We start from the raw sequence: 23,023 nt of genomic DNA, 5'->3' as shown, positions 1-23,023 counted from the left end.
TGGTGGGGGGGGGGGGGTCTACTCCAATGAAGTCTATTATTGAGGGGCTAGAGGATCTTACCCAGTGTCTTGGTTACAGGCTCAGCCATATCCAGTTCCTGCTAAGCCTTTGACATGACCAATTCTACCTTGCAATTTACTGGAAGGACCATCCAAGATATGGGAGGGGTCATCCAAAAGACCTTCTGTATGAACACCTCAACAAGGGACAGGAGTCTATGGTCCAACATTCTCTCTGCCTCATCAAGACTATGATTCCCCAAATCTGGAATTCTCTTGAGCGGATTCTAGAAACCCTTTCCCTTACTGAGATTCATATGTGGGGTAGGGGACTCTGATGGAGGAGCCATTAGCCTCCTTTTGCACCTACTCCTCCTAAGAACAGTCAGAGTGGAAATGTCTAAGTGTTTGGCAAAAAAGTCTTCACCTGACAAGTTGGGTCTACATGGGCCTTTTGGAACTCTTTCTCTGGGACATGGATTCCAGGTACAAGGTTCTGAGGTAAAGGAAGCAACAAGGTAAAGCCCAGGTAGAGGGCACACCTCCAGTAACCATGAACATAGTGGGCTGCTGCCCAGTGATCCACTCCAAGGGCTGGAAAGCAGACATGAAAGCCCATCACTATTAAGGTCATGGGTGCTGTACCACATACTAATGTAAACCCTGTCAGCACCATAGGTATGGACCTGATGACACTTGGTACCAATACAACCAGTTCCAAGTGTAGTTTCAGTGGGTCAAATGCCAGAGACTCCAACAGAGAATGATCCTCAGGATATCGCAGCTGCTTCTGGCACCAAAGTCTCAATGTCAAGCCCAAGGTGCTCAGTCGTTCTCTACATGAAATCAGTGATGAGACTGCTGGGACCAAAGGGACTAGTACCAATGTATATAAAACCACTCAGAGCTGAAACAGAAGACATCAATAATACTTTCCACTCTGAAACTTCTGGCTCCAAAACTAGGCCTACAGAAGGAGCATGCGAAGTGGATTGGATTGGTCCTTCCTGTCCACCTCGATACAGAGAGTGATGAGAGGTCAAACAGCTCAAGCTGAGCTTGACCATAACTTGCATCATCTAGTCCCAGTATATAAATATATATGTAAAACACTTCAACTTGACCCTGGTTGACCTTAGTAACAGAGCAGGAGGATGGGAACCCAGATATTTAGACAACTCATTCTCTGAGGAAAAACTGTTGAGTCTCCATCTCAGGGAGCAGTCCAGCATGACATCCACCTCCAAATGGGTGTCACACCCCACACTAATGGAAAAGTCTTAAGGTTGGAAAGGGAAACCTGAACAATTTTGACCGGAGGGTCCTCTGACCTGGGGAATTTTAAGAGAAGGCAGCCTACAACTGGGCCTTGCCTCCTCTAACTTCTTATCCTCTTTCTTAGACTCTTTCTTGTTGATCTTTTTTCCGCTGTAGGAAGAAGACCCTTCAGTATCAGCTTATCCGTATGCTCTTGTAGCGTTTTGGTAAAGAAGCCTTTACAAATGGCATTTTTAAAGCTTAATGCTTTATCCTTTTCCTACAATCTCAAAAAAAAAAAAAAGACTTGCCTCAACTTTAACAAGAATATCTAACTCTAAGACAGAGAATCCTAGAAAAAAACCTTTGCTCTAAAATGAAGAAAAGGTACCAACTATCAACAGTAAAAGTTGCATAACAGCAAAGCAAGCCTAATCATCCATCACACTGCAGACAGCACTGATACAGCTAACGGGTGTGACAAGGCTTTGAATAGTGTGTACTTAATGTAACTCTCCTCAGAAATTCAGACAAAGTTTTGAAGTATTTAAGAATAAGGGAGATGTACCTGGTCATTTGGCCTTGTAGATTTGCTGAATTTATCTCCCCCATTGTAAAAGCACAGCAAACCTTCTTCCCATAGTAAACAACCTTCCTGGATTCCCTTTTAAGAAGTTCACACTTTTGCTTCTCCTAGGCCACTGCTGGAATTGCTGAAATGATCAAAACGTGTCTGGCCAAAAAGCAGAAACCAGTGGAGAAATGTGCTTCTTGTCTGATTTGAGAAAATCACTCTTTCTTCTGTCTTCCAGCCAATCATCTAGGTTCTCTTGAAGATTTTAAGCATGGCAATGACTACCCTAGAATGAAGTTCAGTCAGGCCTAAACAATGAAGCAGTCTGCTTAGACCTTTATCATGCACAAAGTCTGTAAACTCCATCAAATACACCTGCAGACTTGAGCAAGTCAAGGGGGAAGTTATCTGGCTGTGGAAAAGGACATTCCCTGAGGACTGGAACTCTAAAGAAGGTTTCATGATGGAACAAAACTGCTAAAGCCCTCTCTATCCTTCATTCTCTTTAGATACCTCTTCATAGGAACATTTTAATCAGATGAACCTAGCAGCACTGGAAATGTCTCCATGTAAACCACCTTCCTCTGTGATAGGTGCCCAGTTAAGATTATCTCTGGAAGCTCGGGCAAGCTTGGGACATAGACATCAATTTGTTAGACATCAGTTGGGGGAAGTGTTTATCGATGAAGACATCACTGAAACTCTGAATATAGAAGACAACAACTTATAACCTTCACAGAAACACAGGGTCAAATATTCATAGTGAATGACTAACAGAAGAGCACACTGACCTGAAGCCCTAGGTAAAGAAACCAGATTACCTTTAACTGATGTTCTGCCATCTGGTTTACTACAATACAAGAGCCAAGAACTTTGACTGGCACAGTGAAGGCCAGGTTTGGGGGACAGAGACTTTAGACAATGAAGATGAAGGCCTCAGTGATGTTATTAGGACAGGCACAAGGTGTCTGTCTTGGGCAAGTTTTCCCTAACACAACTATACTTTCTGAAGAGTAGCAAATATTTTTCTACAGAAATAATTCTGGATAACTACTAAACAGGATAATGCAAAAAAAATATATATCTGTACCAGATCTGAATATGAGAAATGACTGAAAATAAATGACAGGAATTTGGCAAAACATCCCAAAGTGTATTCCCTTATTGATGGCAAAGGGATGCACTTGGTATGACTGCCCACGTTGAACACTGCTTTAAAAGATCGGCCTTTTGCAGAAATGTTCAAAATGAATATTAAGGGTCTACTGGATGAGACTTGTCACAGAGATCGGTGTGTTTCACTGAAAAATACACCACACCACTTTCACTGTCAATAAAAAAATAGAAAAAAATAAAAACTAGGTTGCAGAAACATACAGTTATAAAAAATGCAACCTAAAATGTAAAGCTGCTTTGCACCGTCCAACAGAATCTGTCCAACATATGAATGATACTAGTGAGATTTCAACTCGTTATAAGAACACCCCACAACGGGTCAGTAAAAAAATGTAACTGTCATACAGATAAGAGCATGAAACCTGCACCAGAACACCAGGACTGTCTGTAGCTCCTGGCTACTACTGAAGTCCTAGCTAACAGTAACTTAATTTGTTCTAAATACAGACGTAATATTTATCATAATTAAATCTCCTTAGCAATAATTGTTACATCTTCAGCACATTTGTAGGGTCCGAGGTAAAAGTCTCCAATTCTTCTCAAATAGTGGCATCTAGCCTCTGCCAGCCTGAGAAACAAATGCTTCCCACTTAGCTTCTGGCTACTCCTTTTCTCTTGTCCACTTTATCATGGTCTCAGGTGATCGGTACAAGAAGATCAGTTTGGCATAAAGTTCTTCCTCCAACTCCAGTTCGCCCCTCTCACGTACTAGGAAGATGTCTTTGCACAGCTTCAGGATACGGTCAACACATGGCAGCTCCTCAAACATGATGGAATGGGATATTTCACTGAAGAAACCACGCACAAACTTCCCAATTACCAGCACAATTGACACATACAGACCCATGATCCTGCAAGAATGAAAGTAAAGAAACAAAAAAGGGTGAGAGCATTTAGACTACTTACATTCACAGTGCTCCCACTCAAAATACTATTCTTGCTTTCTTCAGTTTATAGTGAATTCAAGTCTATACACTGCATGACAGGAAATGGTCTTGTTAATTAATCTACTGTTGTGAAAATAAAACCTATACACATTTTTCACGCATGTAATTATGACTGACACAGATGATTGTGGTACATACTATACAAGTTGAACATGCTCTATTTTCTTTTTACAACTTCATTCTTGCAATAGCTCTTTTCCAGTACTGCATTTACTTCTGAGATGTCCACTTCTACTGAGTTTGTATTTGATATATGGCCCAGATCACTTGCTGACTACCTGGCATAGAAAAAGACTGATACATACATGGACAGGCAAAGAACCTAGATAATTAGCTGAAAAAAGGACAGCTAACAGGAGTCCAGATCTCAAAGAATGGACCAAAACCACTGCATGGCCAGATGAAGTGGAGACAGATGAAAAGCCTAGTGACAGCTCCTACTTCCAAGGTTAGAGGGCAAGGATATGGGTTAATGTGCTGTAACCGTCTACCAGATTCCTACCACTGGCTAGAAGTGTTGCTTGCCACCTTTGATTGTGTGTGTTTGTGTGTGTGTGTGTGTGTGTGTGTGTGTGTGTGTGTGTACGCACGAGAATATGTGTACAAGTGCATACATGTGTGTTCTAAATGGGGAGGGGCAGAAGTAGGTATCAGTGCAAGTTCTGCCACCCAGTAAACAAGAAAAAATATAAAGGACCTCTCTTCTTCCGGGTTTGTATAACCAACTATTCCCAATCCAAAGAACATGAGAACCAAGTTATATCAGTGTCATAACAGTAAACATGACCCATCATTCAAAAGAGAAATGCAAAGCTCACACTGGGAGGTTCTCTAGCACTTGTACAAAGGGTATTGCAGAGTCAGCAGCAAAAGCAGAAATGGAAACTGACATAAGTTGGATGGCACACAAGAAATGTAAACAAGAAGTGAAAGGTATGCACAGATCAACTGAGAGTTGTAGAATAGTAATGAAAACAATAAAAAATGGTGGAAAAGTAGAAATGTTGATCAGACTATTATATGCAAAACCACAGAGGCAGCAGAATTCTTAAAGCAATGAAATTACACCTACCAAGTCAAGTATAACTGCATACCCAGCAAGAGTAATGTTAATATTCATGCTCATACTCACTTGCCCAAAGGTTCCTCGAGTTCATTAACTCCAGTGCCCTGGACCCGCTGGTAGACACCCCAACTAGGGGAACCAACATTTTGGATCTAGTGCTTACCAATATGGGGAACCGCTGTAGCACCCTCACAGTGAGGTCTTCCATTGTCAGATCTGACCACAAATCAGTCTAATTCGAACTATCACATTAGACCCCCCCCCAGCAGCAACTAAACTAAAAAACTTCTCCAAAGCAGATTATATCCTTCAAAGGTATAGTATAAATAGCTTTATTGCACCTCCCCCCACAGATGTAAGTGGCAACTATGCAGAGTCCTACACCAGTGCTTTTTACAAACACCTGTATAACTACATTGACACAGCCGTACCTGACAGGACCAAAACAAGCTCTTCAAGGAAGAGCAAACCTGCCTGGTGGACAACTGCCATTAACAGGCTTTACAGTAAGAGGAAGAAATTGTTGTACAAAAATCAAAGGGAGTGTGCCCTAAACTGGAAACACTCCGTCCTCAGCTTAAACAAGCAAATAAGACTTCTTGAGAAGTCCTCCAAAGCAAACTATGAATTCAAATTACCGTTCTCAACTAAGGACAACCATAAGGCATTCTTTAGTTACATCCATAGCCTAACAGGTAAAACCCAGATTTGCGCCGAACTGGTGGTTAATGATACCACATCCACTGAGCCTGTGGACATAGCTAAACTGTTAGCCAACAGGTTCTGTGAAAGCTTCACTCCCCTGAACCCACCAGCTTCACTCCCCTGAACCCACCACACATACCCCATGACCTTCCTTCCACCTGTCCTCCTCCTTGTATCTTGAGAGAGCAGGTCGTAAATGCCCTCTCTAAGGCCAAAAACACAGCATATATGGGACATGATAACATCCCAGGCTGTAAACTACATGGGCTCCAACAAGAATTAGCAACAGCATTGGGCACTCTTTTCAGTCATAGTCTAAAGCACTGGCTTTGTCCCAGTTTAATGGAAAAAGTCCACCATTATCCCCCTGTACAAGGGTGGTGCTTCCACTGACCACAGGACCTACAGACCTATTAGCCTGACTAGCCTTATCTGCAAGGTCATGGAGCGAATTATCATGGACCTTATCAACAAAGATATATGTAATCTCCAAACACTTGACCCTAGGCAGTTTGTATTGGTCAAAGGGAGATTATACCTGTTAACCCTGCTGAACTTCTTTGAGACAGTCACCAGAGCCCTGGACCAGGGGAAAACTGTGCATACAGGCTATTTGGACCTGGCCAAGCCTTTTGACACTATTCTCCACTCAGGGCTTATTGACAAACTCACTCAGCTAGTTATTGACCCTTATATCATTAGGTGGGACATTAACTAGCTCACCAATAGAACCCATACAGTCAAAATAAGGAAATCCACCTCCAAAAGCAGACCCATAACCAGTGGTGTTCGACAGGGATCAGTCCCGGGATCACTACTGTTCGGAATCTATTTCTCCGAAGTACATGCAAAAAATAAAGATATGTGGCTGGCAAAGCTTGCTGATGACTGCAAATTGGGAGCAGTCATACAATCCCCAAACAATGTCAACATCCTACAAGAGAGTCTTACACAAACAAATGATTGGTGTAAAAGACGTGGCTTTAAGCTCAGTGCAAAAACAGTATTCCCATCCCTTTTGGTAACAGCGATGTTCCTGCTAACTTTCATATCAACAGAAACACCCTAAGCATGCACTCAGTGGTGACAGACCTGGGCACACAGGTTGACAGCAACCTTACTTTTGATCACCATGTCTCCACAGTGGTAAGAAGGGCATTCTATATTGCTCATCTCATAAGCAAGGGCATTGCTCCCTGTACTCTTCCCTCATCAGGCCAATGGCAATCTCTGCCTTGCATATTAGGCAATCTCAGACTCTGCTTTACTGAAAATGCTGCATATCTGTCCAATGGGTCACAGGTTACTCATTCTAAAGACCTTAACCTGGTATGTGACACTAACAGAACCTGCTGCAAGTACAGGTTTGTCTCCCAGAGGGTACTGTGCCTGTGGAACAGACTTCCAATTCAAGTCAAGCAGAGCACCTTTTTGACCCTCTTCAAGCGCAATCTGGACAATTGGATGGGTACGCATAAATTCACGCCAAGGGTTCCATCTGTCTCTCTCTTGAACAGGGGCAATAGGTGCTGATCATGGAAACAAGGGCAGAACTTGGCTCGGCTTGTAAGGGCCCTGGGGCCATTAGCCTAGTAACTTCCTATGATCCTATGAGTTTTTAACTGTTCAAGAGTAGCTACACGAGTGTTCCTCAGCATAGTCTTGAAATGACCTAAGGTGAGAAATGGGGTGCTTGATTCCATTAGACAGTGTGGCGGACAGAAATCAAAATTTGCTTCCTTTGTAAGGTACAATGTGCAGTATTCAAGTTGTAAACAGAACAATTAAGTGGTTCCACCCCAAAACAGGATGGCAGCACACAAGAAGAGCCCCACTTTCCCAGCAAAGAAAAGTAATCAGTATGCATAATTTCTGAAGAAAAAAATGTCAAACATTTTTTGACTTTAGTTAGTGCTTCATAAGTAAACAAGTGAAAAACAAAATCAGCTATTTAAAACCAGGAACAAAAGTTCATACTTCAACTCCCATCAAGAATCCACTTCTATCAAATGCAAGAAAAGACTGCAAACTACAATCTCTTATGAAGAAACTGTCAGGGGAACATTTTCTATTCTTCAAAAAGTTGAGCAGAAATGTAAAAATAGAAGTTTACAATTTATGAAAACCACATATCTCAAAAGCCGATGACTCTCTTCTGAATTATATTTAAGTTACATTGACCAGGTTAGCCATGATGGGCAAAACCCATTTTAAGACGGAACCCAAAATTGTAAACCTCTGCAAATACAATAATAATAATGCATAATTTAAATTGCTTATGATACAAGGAAAAACACACATTTTGGAAATAACACTTGAGACAAATCATACAAAGCAAAAAAGTCCTAAAAGTTAACTAGCTGCCCCGGCAACTGTTACAGCTGGTGGGGAGATGAAAAGGAATGATGAAATTTAGCCAACTTGTTTCTTCTTAGGGTGAAGAGTGGGGAGGTTTGCCTGTGAATGCTGTTCGCAGGTTTAAGTCCAGGCACATGGGAAGGATGCAGCCTACAAGGAGAGGCATGGCCAGCTGATGACATCAAACATCGAGGTGTGGACATACATCATGAAGACCCACTGCACACCAACTCCTTGGGCATGACAGGGTGTGTGCAGGGGAAACTAGGGTTCAATAAAAAAATCCTGATCTCCCAGAGCACAGCCGACAGCTCTCACTCCTGGCTAGCTTGACAATTGCACCCGGGAATGAATGATAATAATAAAACATAGACAGTTTCAGTAATGACAAGATGTTCTTCGTCTCACATTGCTGCAGTCATAACCTGTGGGTAGTCCGCTGTCCTCGATCGGCCCGAATACCAAAGAGATGGGCTGGCGTCGGTCATTGTCGCCTGGAGCTGACGTCAGTACGTAGTAGTATTTAAGCGCATGACCGACGCCATATCCTCAGTCTTTCTTGCCGCGTGGTCCGAAGCAGAAGCAGCGTTTGCGAGTGCCGTTCGGCATTCTGAAATTGTCATTTTTCGAGTTTCAGACCGAAGACCAAGTTGGGCTAAGTACCCCGTTGGGGAAATCTTTGTCTTTTTCTTGCCTCAGTTTCTGGATGTCAGAAAAAGTTAATAATTGCATTTCTTGTGGGAAACAGATACCTCATAGGGATTATCACTCTTTCTGTATTCCTTGCTTGGGGCCTGAGCACGACGTGGTTGGGTGTCGCTTTTGTGCTCGATTTAATAAGCGCACCATTAAAAGGAGATTAGACTGTGCCAGGCTTGTTTTTGGTAAAAGGTGTAACTATAACATGCCGTCGGATCCTCCGACGCCCGCTACCGCTAAAAAGCGTAAAGATAAATCTTTGAAGTCTAAACCGGATGAGTCGTCCGTTGCGGACGCCGGTTCTACGGAGCCTCCGGTTGAATCTGTGGATCCTGCCGAGGGTTCGGCTGAATCCCAGGGGGAACCTTTACTTTTGCAGGAGTTGGCCTCTCAGGATTTAGGCCCAGCTGAGGGTGCTTCTCAGTTGTCTGTAGTTCCATCTTTACAGAAGGTTATTAGGCCTTCTACTTCAGTGGCTAAAGGCCATGCTAAGGCCAAACCTTGTCTTGTTGGCCCTGGTCATGGTTCTAGCTCTCCAGCCCCTGTTCCTAAAAAACATATGTTGAAAATGGTGGAGGACTTGATTACTTTGATCAGGGGTTCTATGCCCCCCCCAGAGAAAAGGCCTAGGGTGGAGGCAGATTTAGAGGGAATGGATCATTCCTCTGATTACTCTGATTCCTCAGCTGAGGAAATTCAGGATTTCCCTTCTTTTTCAGACTCGGATGCAGAGGATTCCTGTCCTTCTGCTTCTCCTCCAGAGGATTTTTCTTTTTCTGAGACTTTACATTCCATGAGGGAACATTTTAAGTGGGAAGGCCAGGATTTTTCAGATTCTCGGAAGAGGCTTAGGGAATTTTTGTTTCTACCACAACATAGGCCCTTGGCTATTCCTCCTGTCTTAGATGTTGTTCAGGATGTTTTTTCTGAATCTTCCCTTAATCCTGATTCTTTGCCTCCTGCCCCTGTTAAGCCAGACAGATATTATAGAGTTCCAGAAGCACATAAGTATTTGTACAGGAGTCCTAGAGCTGATCCGGAAACTATTATTCAAGGTCCGAAGGGTATTAGGGCTTCTGTGGTTAAGAATCCAGTTCCTTTGGATAAAGATTCTAGAGCTTTAGATAGGTGGGGGAAAAAAGTGTACACCTCATCTACGTTAGCTATGAGGGCGCTGAATTGCCAATTTCATATGCTGAAGTATCAGAACTTTTTGTTGGGTCAATTGAAATCTAAGGTGGATGCTTTATCTGAGGGTATAGAGTGTAAGGAGCTCCAGGAGTTGGTTCATGCATCAGATCAAGTTGGCAAGCATTCTTTACAGTGTGGTTTCGATGCTCTTCAGGCTACATCCAGGGTGGCTGCTACAGGTTCAGTTATTCGTAGACATGCCTGGCTTAAGGATCAAAATTTGTCAGAGCATGTTAAGGCTCAGATTTTGGATGCTCCTCTTCAATCGGAAGTACTTTTTGGTCCTCCTGTGGAATCAGTTTTGAAAAAGATGGAAGGTAAGGCTAAGTCTTTGCAGGTGGTCAAAGATTTTATGCAGGTGCACCCCCTAAGGGCCTGCTAGAGGATGGTCTTATCCTTCTTCGGATTATCAGTCTAAGGGCAGGTCTAGACGTGCTAGAGGCAGAGCCCATACTCAGGGTTCTTTCAGACCTAGGACTTGGAGTTCTCCTGCACAGTCTTCTGGTGAGGGCAGGGGTCAGCCCTTTCGTAAACAGACCCAATGACCTGTATCTTCCGCTGCCAGACCCTTCTTTACTGGCAGCTCCTCTAGGAGGAAAGTTGGGACTTTTCAAACAAAACTGGCATTTGGTCACCCAGGACAAATGGGTGTTGGATATAATAAATCACGGGTACAAGTTTTATTTTCACACTTTTCCTCCTTTCAAAGGCATGCCGGATGTGCCTCCTCAGCAAAGGATGGAGGCTCAGGAGCAAATTTCTTTACTTTTGCAGATGGGGGCAATTCAGGTGGTCCCTCCGTCAGAAGTAGGCCTAGGTTTTTATTCCCGTCTTTTCCTAGTGCCAAAGAAAGGAAACACTTGGAGGCCAATTCTGGATTTGTCCATTCTCAATACCTACCTAGACATTCCAAAGTTCAAGATGTTAACATTACAACAACTTCTGCCTAAGCTAGGCAAAGATCACTGGATGGTAACCCTGGATCTCAAAGAGGCCTATCTTCACATCCCTATCAGAACCAGCTGCAGGAGATTCCTGAGATTCCGGGCTGGTACTTCTCATTATCAGTTCTCTGCATTGCCCTTTGGTTTATCTACTGCACCCAGAGTATTCACAAAAGTTCTGGCTCCTGTAATTGCCTTCCTCAGACAGAGAGGAATACAAATTTATCCTTATCTGGACGATTGCCTGATTCTTGCTCAAAACAAGGACAAGTTACTTCAACATCTCCAGTATGTAATGGCAGTTTTAAGGTGCCTAGGGTATTCTGTGAACGAAATAAAGTCCAGTCCAGTGCCCTCTCAGGACATGTGCTTTCTGGGTGTGAGACTGAATACAGCTTCTCAGATGGCATTTCTGACCCTGGACAAACAAAGAACTCTTCATCTGTACTTCCAGCAGTTATCAGTAATGTCCAGGCTGACTGCAAGGACAGTCCTTCAAGCCTTGGGGTTCATGGCATCTTGCATTCTAGTACTTCCCAATGCCAAACTGCATATGAGGAAGCTACAATGGTATCTCAAAAGTGTGTGGACTCAACACTGCCACGGTTTGGACACTGTCATTCGGATTATACCTTGCATCCAGAAGGAATTCTTGTGGTGGGCTCAGGAATGTCACCTAAACAAGGGACTCTCTGTGATCCGACCAGAGGCGAGTCAGATCCTAACGACGGATGCCTCGGACTTGGCTTGGGGAGCACACTTCAATGGAAAATGGATACAAGACACGTGGCCTCCCAAACTACTACATTTGCATATCAACATGAAGGAGATGTTAGCAGTCCAATTTGCCTTGATAGCCTTCAAGGTTCTACTTCAGCCGGGACAAGTGTTGATTCAAACAGACAACACAACAGTCATGTGGTACATCAACAAGCAGGGGGGAACCCATTCCTACCCTCTTTGCAGACAAGCAATGATTTTGTGGGAGACTGCTCTGAGTTTGCACATCAATCTTCAAGCACGGTTTCTGCCAGGAGCACAGAACTCCCTAGCAGATGTATTGAGCAGGCAAATTGTGGATCCCCACGAGTGGAAACTGGACCCTCAGGTATTCAAACAGTTGACCGTGGCTTGGGGAGCTCCAGACATAGATCTGTTCGCTTCTCCACTGAATTTCCAACTGCCAAAATTTTGCAAAAAGTTGTTCCACCCAAATGCTTGGAAAGTGGATGCTCTATCTTTCAGTTGGAACAACCTTCACGTGTATGCTTTTCCCCCTCTGCCTCTTCTTCCTAAGGTACTCTTGAAAGCCAGGCGGGACAAGCCTTGCATGATTCTAATAGCACCAGATTGGCCACGTCAGCATTGGTATCCTCTGCTGAGGAGTTTAATTCAGGAGCCTCCTTGGCCTTTGCCACAGGTTCCTCATTTGTTGTCCCAGTCAAACAATCATTTTCTCAATGTTCGGGTGCAGTCCCTGCATCTAACAGCCTGGCGTATTCTGTAATGGAGCCGGTGGGGTCTCAGCTTCCTCAACAGGTTTTAGATGTCATTTTGGAAGCCAGGCGGCCTAGTACTAGAAAAGTTTATGCTGATAAATGGAAGAGATTTTTTCTTTGGAGCACAGCAAAGGGCTTTGATGTTTCAGTGCCTAATTTGAGTTTTGCACTGCAGTATCTTACTGAATTACTGGACAAGGGTTTGTCATTCTCTTCTGTGAAGGTTCATGCTGCAGCCATTTCTGCTCACTATGATTGTGATTCGTCTGAATTGAAGTTTTTGTCTTGGAACACTGCTTTTTTGTTGGCCATTACTTCTGCTAGGAGGGTATCTGAATTGCAGGCACTCATGGCAGTTGAACCCTTTCTGATATTCCATAAGGATAGAGTTTCTTTGCGAACTAACCCTACTTTTATGCCTAAAGTGATTTCTAATGTGGCCTTGAACCAGTCTATTCATTTGCCTACTTTTTATGCTGATCCCCAAAATAAGGGGGAAAAAGTCTTGCATTCTTTGGATATCCACAGACAGTTACGTTATTATTTGAGCAGAACTAAAGAGTTCAGACAGAGTCAACAGTTATTTGTTTCCTTTGCTTTGGGTTCACAAGGGAAAGCTGTTTCAAAGCAAACTATTTCTAAGTGGATTGGTCAATGTATTGCTTTTTGTTATTCTCATCATGGGAAGGATGTTCCTGCTGGGATCAGGCCTCATTCTACTAGGGCTACTGCCACATCTACTGCTTTTTTGAGGGGGGTAGCTACTAAGGATATTTTGGAGGCAGCTACTTGGAGTTCAGTACACACTTTTACTAAGCATTACCATCTCCCTCTTTATTCCAAGTCCAGGGCTGGGTTTGCCACTGCAGTTTTACAGGGCATGTTAGCAGCTCCTAATGCTACTTAGTTTGCCAGCCTCCCTTTTCCTTTGCTTTGGGATTCTACCCACAGGTTATGACTGCAGCAATGTGAGACGAAGAACATAGTACAGTTTTGTACCTACCATAAATGTAGATGTTCGAGGATCTACATTGCTGCAGTCCAATTATCCCTCCCTCCTTCCCCTCTACAGTTGTGGTTGGGTGTTTACTATTTTGGCTCTGGCCTTCTTTCATTCTTAGGCCTTCTGACATCTGGGGCAAGAAAGACTGAGGATATGGCGTCGGTCATGCGCTTAAGTACTACTACGTACTGACGTCAGCTCCAGACGACAATGAACGACGCCAGCCCAGCTCTTTGGTATTCGGGCCGATCGAGGACAGCGGACTACCCACAGGTTATGACTGCAGCAATGTAGATCCTCGAACATCTACATTTATGGTAGGTACAAAACTGTACTTTTTAAAGCAGAGAGGTGGCTCATTTACTATATGCTGAACCTACTTCTAGAGGTTGCTTTGGACATGTTTTTTTAATTTATATATAATTATGCATTTAATATCACGTAACGCCTCAGTGTATAATCTTCAGCTGTCAATCAATACAAAACATCTAGAATTTCAGTTCAATTCAGCAACAGTATTTGTTATATTTTTTGTATGTTTAAGTGAAAGCACTTCAATGTGCATTTTTATGACTTATAATGACAAAAGTAATACATCTTTATTATACTATTACATGACGAAAGTGAAAAAAATCTATTTAGCAAACTGCTTGTCAATGTACGGGAAATTAAAGTTATGTACTCACCATAATGACAGATTTGTGTTCTCTGCTTCTCTGCTTTCAATCTTTCCTCGATAGATAAGTCTTTAGAAATAAATCAGATCCAACTTTGGCCTCTCTCAAGCACAGCTTCAAATCCAGTGTTCAGACTCCTTACCCATAATACTCTTGAAATGAGCAAGTTACCTCAGATTGTGCTTGCCAGCCATAGCAAAAAAAAAGGTGTACTTCCACAAAGGTAGTAAGAGCTTTGAAACAAAAAAAAAATCAGGCAACAGGGTAGAAGGAAAGGAAGAAATCAGCTGTCATGAGTAGGCTTGAAACTAGAACCTGGGTAACTAATGGTAACTCAGCCAGGTCTTTCCAGGAATGAATAAGAGAAATGCAGGACAGGGTAAGTGCAGAGAGTTGACGAAGGATGGAAGCAGACAGCACAGATCTATCATTACGGTGAGTACATGAGTAAATAACTTTCATATCCGATGTTGCCTCTTCCATTCGCTTCTCAATGGATGGGACAGTGTCTCTAGCTACTAAAACACTTGGGAGGTCTCATGGAAAGATATTTTGGAGCACAACTGATCCAAAGGAGGCTCCTGACCTAGACTGTATTTCCAATTTATAGTGTGAAATGAAGGTATGAACCTTGAACCAGGTAGCCCACAGCACATGCATCATCAAGGGCCAACCTGGAAAAAAAGACTGTTGAAGAAGTTACAGATCTCACTAAGGCATCCTTTGGAGAGCTGGATAATGACAAATTCTTTTCTTTGTAGGCATGGAGAATACAGTCCAAAAGCCAATGGGAGAGTGTTACCTTGGGCATTGCCTTGTCCATCTTTGACTGAAAGAAACAAATAAGTGATCAGTCCTTCTGATTGTCTTAGTTCAATGTAAATAGAAATGTAGTTGATGGTGTACATCCAACAAATGTAGCATGCAATCGCCCTTGTAGAAAAAATGTGGAAAGACTACTGGAAGACTGACTGATGATCCAGAAGCCACTTAGGAAGAAAAGAAGTATTAGCTCTAAATGATACCCTATCTTTGTGGAAAATCAGGTAGGAAGGTTTTGAAGATCAGGCATGGTGCTCATAAATTGTTCTGGCAGAGGTGATGGCCACCAAAAACAGTGTTTTCCAAGATAAAAACAAATTCAAATTAACTTTGGCCGTAGGTTCAAAGGGAGGGCCCATTAGGGCCTGTAACAGAAAAGTAACATCCCAATGATGTACTGGTTCTCTGAGTGGAGGCAAAGCAGAAAGGTAACCATGAGAAAAACTTTGGATAGTCTAAGAAAAACATGGGTATGTGATCTTCCCCTATATGAAAAGAAGATATATCTGCAAATTGCACCTTAATAGTCAAGTAACTGGTTCCATCACGAAAAAAAAAACAAAGATACTAGAAAATCCAAAATGGCAGAAAGAGGGACTGAAAAGAGATTCAAGTTTTCACTGGAGACCCAGATAAAAAACCCTTTCCACTCACTTTAATAGATTTTCCTAGTAGATGGTTTCTGGAAAAAAATCAGAATGTGAATGACTGGAGAAGAAAGCCTGAACTGTCTAGCCATCATTGGAATTGCAGAAACTACACGATTAGCTTGAGGGATTGAATGTCTCAGTGAGGTGACCCCAATGGGTGAGACAGCAGATCTGGAACCAAGCCCAGCACCAAGGGAGGGTGTACTAGATGAGGCCGGAGGAAAGGAAACCAAATTTGTTGAGGCCTGTAATGAGGCTATGAGAATGACTGTGACCTTCCTCACAAAAGCTTTCTGTAGTGAATTTGGGTATCAAAGGGGGTAGGTGGGGAGGCGGAAAGGAGTCCAAAGGGTCAACAGTGGAGCAGAGCAAAAATACTTGCTGCATTTGACTCTGTGGTGAGATGCAAAAAGGTCTCAGCAAGGATGGCCCTGACAGCTGAAAATGTGCTCTGCTATTACTGGGCTGAGGGACTACTCATGAGGGAGAAAGAAAGACCTGCTCAACCTGCCTGGTAGAAGACTGGACTTCCACAAAATATGTACTCCTGTCAGAAAGCAGTGGGAAGACATTGCCTATTGCCACACCCTCATGGGTTCTCAGCATAAAGAATAAGATTAGGTCCCCCTCCTATTTGATGATGTATCAAACGACAGACATGTATGTCTATTTGGAGAGAAATCACACCCAAGGGGACAGGGTCCTGTAATACCCCCAGTGCTAGGAGGACCACTCTCATCTCCACATTACTGATGTGAAAACTGACCTCTGCTTGGGACTGCATGCTTTGGACTGTCTTAAACAAGAAGTGCATCCCCACCCCCCAGTGGGAAGCATCCATGGCCACTGTGGCTCAGGGTGAAGGTAAAACAAAAGGGCATCCATGAGTTCAGCAAGAAATATTCCCGAGCAGTCTATATTCAGGCAGCTATTTCTTCATTTCAAATTCTGATTTTTGCAGCGTTGTCACCTCATCTGAATATTTGTTCAATGCTTCTTCCATTTTTTCCATCTTTTTGTTGTTTGTGTTGATATACTCCATCAGTGTTTCATTTATTTTAACCAGGTCTGTGTGCAGTTATCTTATATCTTCCTGTAGGTTACTGGAATTCACGTCTGGGGGTTGCAAAGCTTTTTCCTGAACAACTGCAGAACTTTTCCCAGTTAGTGTTGCTTCCTCACTTTTGGTAGCTGATTTTTTTCCAGGTCCTCTGTATTCCTGGCATCCAGCCAGTACACTTACTAGCCAGTTACTGAAATTTTCCCATAAAGACAAGTCTACTGGCCTTCTCTGCTGAGTTTATGTTTTCACACTGGGAGAGCTAGAATCAAGCTGTGCAACCATCTTGGAAGTCTATGAGTTCAGCAAGGAATATTATTTATAGGTGGGGATTGGAATTTGATTTGAAACAGTGAAGATGTGTCTGTGGCAGAAGGGAAAATATAACAAACAAGGGTAGATTTTTAAAGAAATTTGTGAAAATATTTGGCAAGGAAGATATAAATTCAGTAATAGAACTTCACGGTGAATTTGCATATTTTTCCCCAGATACAAAAACTGGCTAGACTAAACAGAATTTACATTTTACAGGAACATGTGCATTTAATTGAAGGTATTGATACACACCCAATAAACTATTTCAGATCATGCACCAATAATGACTAGAATAAAAACACAGGGTAATGAAATAAAAATGAAACACTGGTGCTTTCCCACCTATGTGTTGAAAAGAGAGGAGTTTAATGAATGGGTAGTGGAAATTATTCAGGAGCTATTAGAGAAAATAGAAGCTTCTTCTGAAAATATAGATAGGGAGTGGGATAAAATTAAAGTGGAGTTAAAAATAGGGTGGAAATAAAAGAAAGGGCGATATAGTTAAGTAGTAACAAGAATTATTTAGGAGGACTGACAAATGTTAAAATACTGCAAAACTGGGGGCATCTCATAGAACAAGAAGAGGAGCAGCTGCAGAATGCTAAGCAGAAAATATGGGATTACCTCGAAAATATGCATGAGTTTAGAAACATTGCTGTTAAACAACTGTTTTTTGATAACTCTAGAGCACAAAAACTTTTAGCATGATGACTCAGGCAACACAAAGTAGAAAAGGCTGTCACCAATCTTAGGGAGTCTATAACAAGCAAGATTACAAGGGATCCTGTAGATGTATTAGAAATATTTAGAAAATTCTATGACAGTCTGTATAAAGCAGAGAAATACGGAAATCAAGAAAAGGTACAAATGGAAATGCTTACGGAAATATAAAACATGCCAAGGTTAGAGATAGAGGAGGCTCAATTACTAAGTTACAATAGCAGGAGATGAGATAAAATGGTAATGTATAAAAGGAAAATCCCCATGAATAGATGGCATTCCCATGGAAGTTTGGAAGCTAGGAGGGAAATGATAAAGATCTGGAAGTTTTTAACAGTATTTTAAGAGAAGTACCAACATCCTGGAAAAAAGTGGTGGTAACTGTAATGCCTAAAGAGGGTAAAGATCCATCAGATCCAGCTTCATACAGGCCCATTTCAATACTAAACCATGATTGTAAATTGTTTATATCTATAATGGCTAAAAGAATGGTAGAAATTATGCCAAACGTGATAGATATGGATCAATGTGGTTTTGTGAAAGGGTGGCAAACATTTGATAAACAGAACACTGATGATCCAGAGGGAAGCAGAATGTAAGAAAATGCCACTATTGTTGGTGACTCTTGATGCAGAGAAAGCTGGGAGTTCATGAGTATTTGCACTCCCTGATAAAATTATAAAGGTTGATTAGGAGGATATATGAGGTACAGAAGATGAAAATTAAAGTGGGTTGAGTCCTCTCTGATAATTTCTGCTTGAGCAAAAGAACCAGGCAGGGGTGTTCTCTCTCCCCTTTGTTATATGCATTATATTAAAACCATTGGCAAAGAAAATAAGGGACACAGAAATTCAAGGACATAATTAGCATGGTAGTCAAGAAAAGCTGGCTCTATTTGCAGATGAAATTGTTTTATAGTTGACAAAACCAGAAAAGGACAATACAGTGTTGTGGAAGATACTGAGACAGTTGCAAATGTTTTTGGGACACAAATTTAATGAAGCTAAAACAAAGGCAATAGCGGTAAATTATGTACCCACACATGAATTGGTTCAGCAATATCCATATTTATGGGGACATGATAAAATGAAGTATTTAGGAGTATGGATTAAAAATGATTGCTGTGTGGCAGCTAAGGATATGTGGGAAGAGACTAAAGAAAAGATAATACAAAAACTGAGAAAATCAATGCTGTGTTACATGGATATCGATAGTAAGATACAAGCAGTTAAAATGTTTTTAGTCTCTTTAGTCTTATACATAGATCAGGCATATTTATATCAGAGAAGTTGTTGTGGTTAGCAATTAATAAAGACCTGAAGGATTTTATCTGGGAGGGGAAGACGGCAAGAGTCAAGTGGGATAAGCTTATTCTTCCAACGGAACAAGTCAGATTATGATTACCAGATTTGAAGGGGTATTTTCACAGCAACACAGTTAAGGCTTTTATACATAGCACAAGCAGAAAAAAAGAAGTTATGTACTCACCATACCGTTCCATGGGTGTTGTCCATTTTTACCTTCATTCTTACTAGGTTGGGCTCGGATCCATCTCTGCCTTTATTTACAAGCTCAAGGCTCTCTGCCAGCTCATGGCTAAAGTCCCTTTCCCAGCATGCAGTAGAACCATCCCCAGATCTTATTTGCCCTAAATGTAATGTTATATGTACTTCATGGAAGGACTCAGATGCTGCTGAAGTAGGACAGAGGTCAAGGTAGTCCAATTTGTATAAACCAGGTCTTCTAGGAATAAGAGAAGGGAAGGGGAAAGAGGGTGGGATGTAAGAATGAAGGCGAAGATGGACAACACACATAGAACACTATGGTGAGTACATAACTTCTTTATGTGATGCTGCCCTAGCTCGGCTTCATTCTTACTAGATTGGGACAGCATCCCTAGCACACTGAATCCTGGCTGGCTCATGGGAGAATATTCCTCAGAACCATGGATCCAAAGGAGGTTCTATTCCTGGAGGCAAAATCAACTTTGTAACGAGTGATAAAGGTATATGGTTTAGCCCATGTTGCTGCAGTGCAAATGGTGTCAATTAGTAGTTTAGCCAAAAAGGCTGAAGAAGTTGCAGTGCCTCTTGTAGAATGCGCCTTAACTTTTCTTGGAAGTTCTTTACTTTGAGACTTGTAAATACAAGTTATGCAGTCTGATAGCCATTTGGAAAGTGTAACTTTAGAGACAGGGGATCCTTTCTTGGAATCTGAAAAAGAAACAAATAAGTGATCAGATTTTTGGAATTTTGCGGTCCTATATAGGTAAAAAATGTAACTGTCTATGTACATCAAGCTGATGTAACATGTATGTACTCTGCTTTATTTTCAAAATTTGGGAAGAAAACTGGTAATTCTATACTTTAGTTTAAATTTGTCAATGCTTGCAACTCTGATACCTTTTTAGCAGATGTGACTGCTATCAAGAAAATAGTTTTCCAAGTCAAATATTTTAATTCGCAAGATAATGCTAATTCAAAGGGAGGAAAAACTATGCAGGATAGAATGAAATTTAGGTCCCATTGCACTGGAGGGTCTCTGATAGGTGGTCGTAATAACACAGTATCTTTGAGGAAGGCCTTGCATAGTTTATGAGACATTATGTTGGAGCCAGAGGCTCCCACATGAAAACTGGAGATCACTGCCAGCTGAAACCTAATAGTGGCTGCAGCTGCACAGTCATTAAAAAAGTTTTATTAGGAAGTCCAGGATGAAAGTAATAGGAGCAGAAAATGGATCAACATGGCTATTGTTAGCCCATAGGCAGAATCTTTTCCATTTGCTCTTATAAATCTTCCTTGTTGATGCCTTATGGGAAGAGATAAAGATGTGTTTAACTCGAGAGGAGAGGGTTGGAAACATGGCTATAATTGGAATTGGAGCAGCCATGTTGTCAGTTTGAGGGTATGAAGGGATGGGGGGGGGAGTCCCTAACGCCCGAGTCAGGAGGTCTGGAACTGGGTCCAGAATCCAAGGCTCTTCCCAAAGATGAGACCACAGGAAAGGGAACCAGATTTGGCGAGGCCAGTATGGAGCGATGAGTATCAAGTCCCTTCCCAAAGAACTGTCTTTCTGAAGGACTTGGGGAATTAGTGGAAAAGGAGGAAAAGCATAGAGGAGGCCCGGGGGGGCTAATCGTGAACAAGTGAATCCCTTGTTAACTCCCCCAGAGGGGAGAATGAGGGCAAAGTAGCTGCTGCATTTGGCATTCATGGATGTCGCAAAGAGGTTGTAGCAAGACTGGCCCCATTTTTGGAAAATTCTTTCTGCTACTTCCTGTTTCAGAGACCACTTGTGAAGCATCAAAATTGCTCTGCTGAGCCTGTCCGCTGTCACGATGGATTTCCTCAGGATGTGCGTTGCTATCAGAAAATGTTGGGAAGAGGTTGCCCTATGTCATACTCTCAGGGCCTCTCGACAAAGGGGTTAAGATCTGGTTCCTCCTTGTTTGTTTACATACCATACAACTGACATGTTACCTGTCTGGATTGCAATGATTCCCGGGTGAAGAGTCCTGGAATACTTGCAATGCTAAAAGCACATTCTCATCTCTAGGACACTGATGTGCAAGTGGGCCTCGAGATCCTGTCAAGTGCCTTGGACAGTCTTTCCCAGATAATCTCCCTCATCTGAGAGGTGTCCATGGTCACCGTGGCTACAGGTTGGGGAAAGACAAACAGTTGTCCTAGAGTTACTTGAGATGAGTGAAGCCACCATCGAAGAACTTTCTTGCAAGTTTCTGTTATGATTATTCTGTGGGACATCAGCAGTTCTTGCATTGACCACTGAGTGGACAGCAACCACTGAAGAATCCTGATATGCAGACATGCTAGGAGAACCAAAACTATCACTGCTGCCATGATCCCTAGAGCTTTGAGGACCATCTTTGCTTGGGCTTTCTTCCTTTTTAAAAGATATATTACCTGGTGCATTAGGGATTGTATCCTTTCCAGTGGAAGTCTCACCACCATTCATGTTGAGTTCTAATTCTGCCCCTATAAATACCACATGCTGTGTAGGCTCTAAGGAGGATTTTTCATAGTTTATCATAATCCCTAGGCGAAAGCAGAGTTGCAAGGTTGTATTTCTGGCTTTGATTAGCTGAGGCCTGGTTGTGGAGGTTAAGAGCCAGTCGTCTAAGTATGGAAACAACCAGAATCCTAGTCATCTCAAGTGAGCAGCTACTACTGTCATACATTTGGTGAACACTCTGGGGGCTGTAGTGAGACCATAGAGCAGAGCTTGAAACTGGTAGTGACTGGCTCCCAGCCGAAAGCGCAAGTGTCTCCTGGATTGCCTGCCCATTTTTATGTGGTAGTACACATCCTGCAGATCTATCGAGCACATTCAATTGTCTTTTCCCAAAAATGGGAGTATAGACTGCAGTGTCACCATCAGGAACTTGCTCTTCTTTACTGATATACTTAGAAAGCTGAGATCCAGAATTGGTCGCCAGTCCTGTTTTCTTTGGAACTAAAAAGAATCTTAAGTAAATTCTGAATCCTACTTGGTCTGCAGGGTCCTTTTGGATGACTCTTTTGTCTTGCAACTTTTGAATTTTTAGAGTTGCCTGTTTCTTCTGACTGGGTGGAATGTCTGGAAGTTTTTTTACCTTTGGTGGGGAGAAGGAAGAATGGGATGATGTAATCTCTTGATATGATGCTTTGTACCCCCATTTGTCTTTTATTTGTCGCCAGGCTTCTAGGTACAAGGATAAACTACCCCCGACTGCCTCCACAGCTGGACAATCGGGAATCCTTTCAGGAGTGCTGAAAGGGCCTACCAAAGAAAGCTTCTCTGTCGCTCTGATTTTGGGGCCCCCTTCTGCCCCAAGGTCGGCATCTTCCATTATTGCTTCCCCCCTGCCTCTGGAGGAAGATTCACCATGTGTGTTCTGAAAAGATTTCTGTGATTTTCGGAATCACATTTTCCAACTACCTCTCTGACCTTTGGGATAAGGTCTAGTAGGCATGGAAAAACAGACTCCTATGGCAGAGCCTTTCCCTCCTGTTCACATCTGGTCAGTGTGTCTGTTACCTTAGGCCCGAATAAGGATGAGCTGTCAAATGGGGCATTTACAAAGGAAGACTTAAGGGGTTCTGCGAAGTCACATAAGCGCATACAAGAATGCCTAATTAGGGAAATTCCAGACCCGCTGCTCTACTTGCTCCATCAGCTGCATAAGATATGAGCCTCATGGATGCATTAACTACTGAATTTAATGTAGTGAACCTTCAGGATACCTTGTCTGTAACCCCTTCAGCTACAGAACCTTGGAGGGTATCTCCTAACTCTTTCAGATCATCTCTCTGCAGTCTTGTAAAATGGGTAAGATAATTCAGCAATCTGAGAGAAAA

The 23,023-nt window shown here is 42.3% G+C and overlaps 1 protein-coding gene across 1 annotated transcript in view; it reads right to left on the bottom strand.

Annotated features, from left to right (window-relative positions):
- Position 1: 1 nt before the first annotated feature.
- The window catches only part of PIEZO1 (piezo type mechanosensitive ion channel component 1), a 3,550,337-nt gene continuing 3,527,315 nt past the window's right edge, over positions 2-23,023 (bottom strand). The window contains exon 49 of the mRNA XM_044081575.1: positions 2-3,858. Within this exon, the coding sequence (XP_043937510.1) occupies positions 3,609-3,858 (250 nt within the window). The 3' untranslated portion in view covers positions 2-3,608. The remainder of the gene's footprint in view (positions 3,859-23,023) is intronic.

This window comes from Protopterus annectens, chromosome 8.part1 (genome assembly GCF_019279795.1).
Source record: "Protopterus annectens isolate FY-2018-M chromosome 8.part1, PAN1.0, whole genome shotgun sequence".
NCBI lineage: Eukaryota > Metazoa > Chordata > Ceratodontiformes > Protopteridae > Protopterus > Protopterus annectens.
The sequence above is the reverse complement of the archived record's forward strand: the minus strand, read 5'-3'. Positions and strand labels throughout refer to the sequence as shown.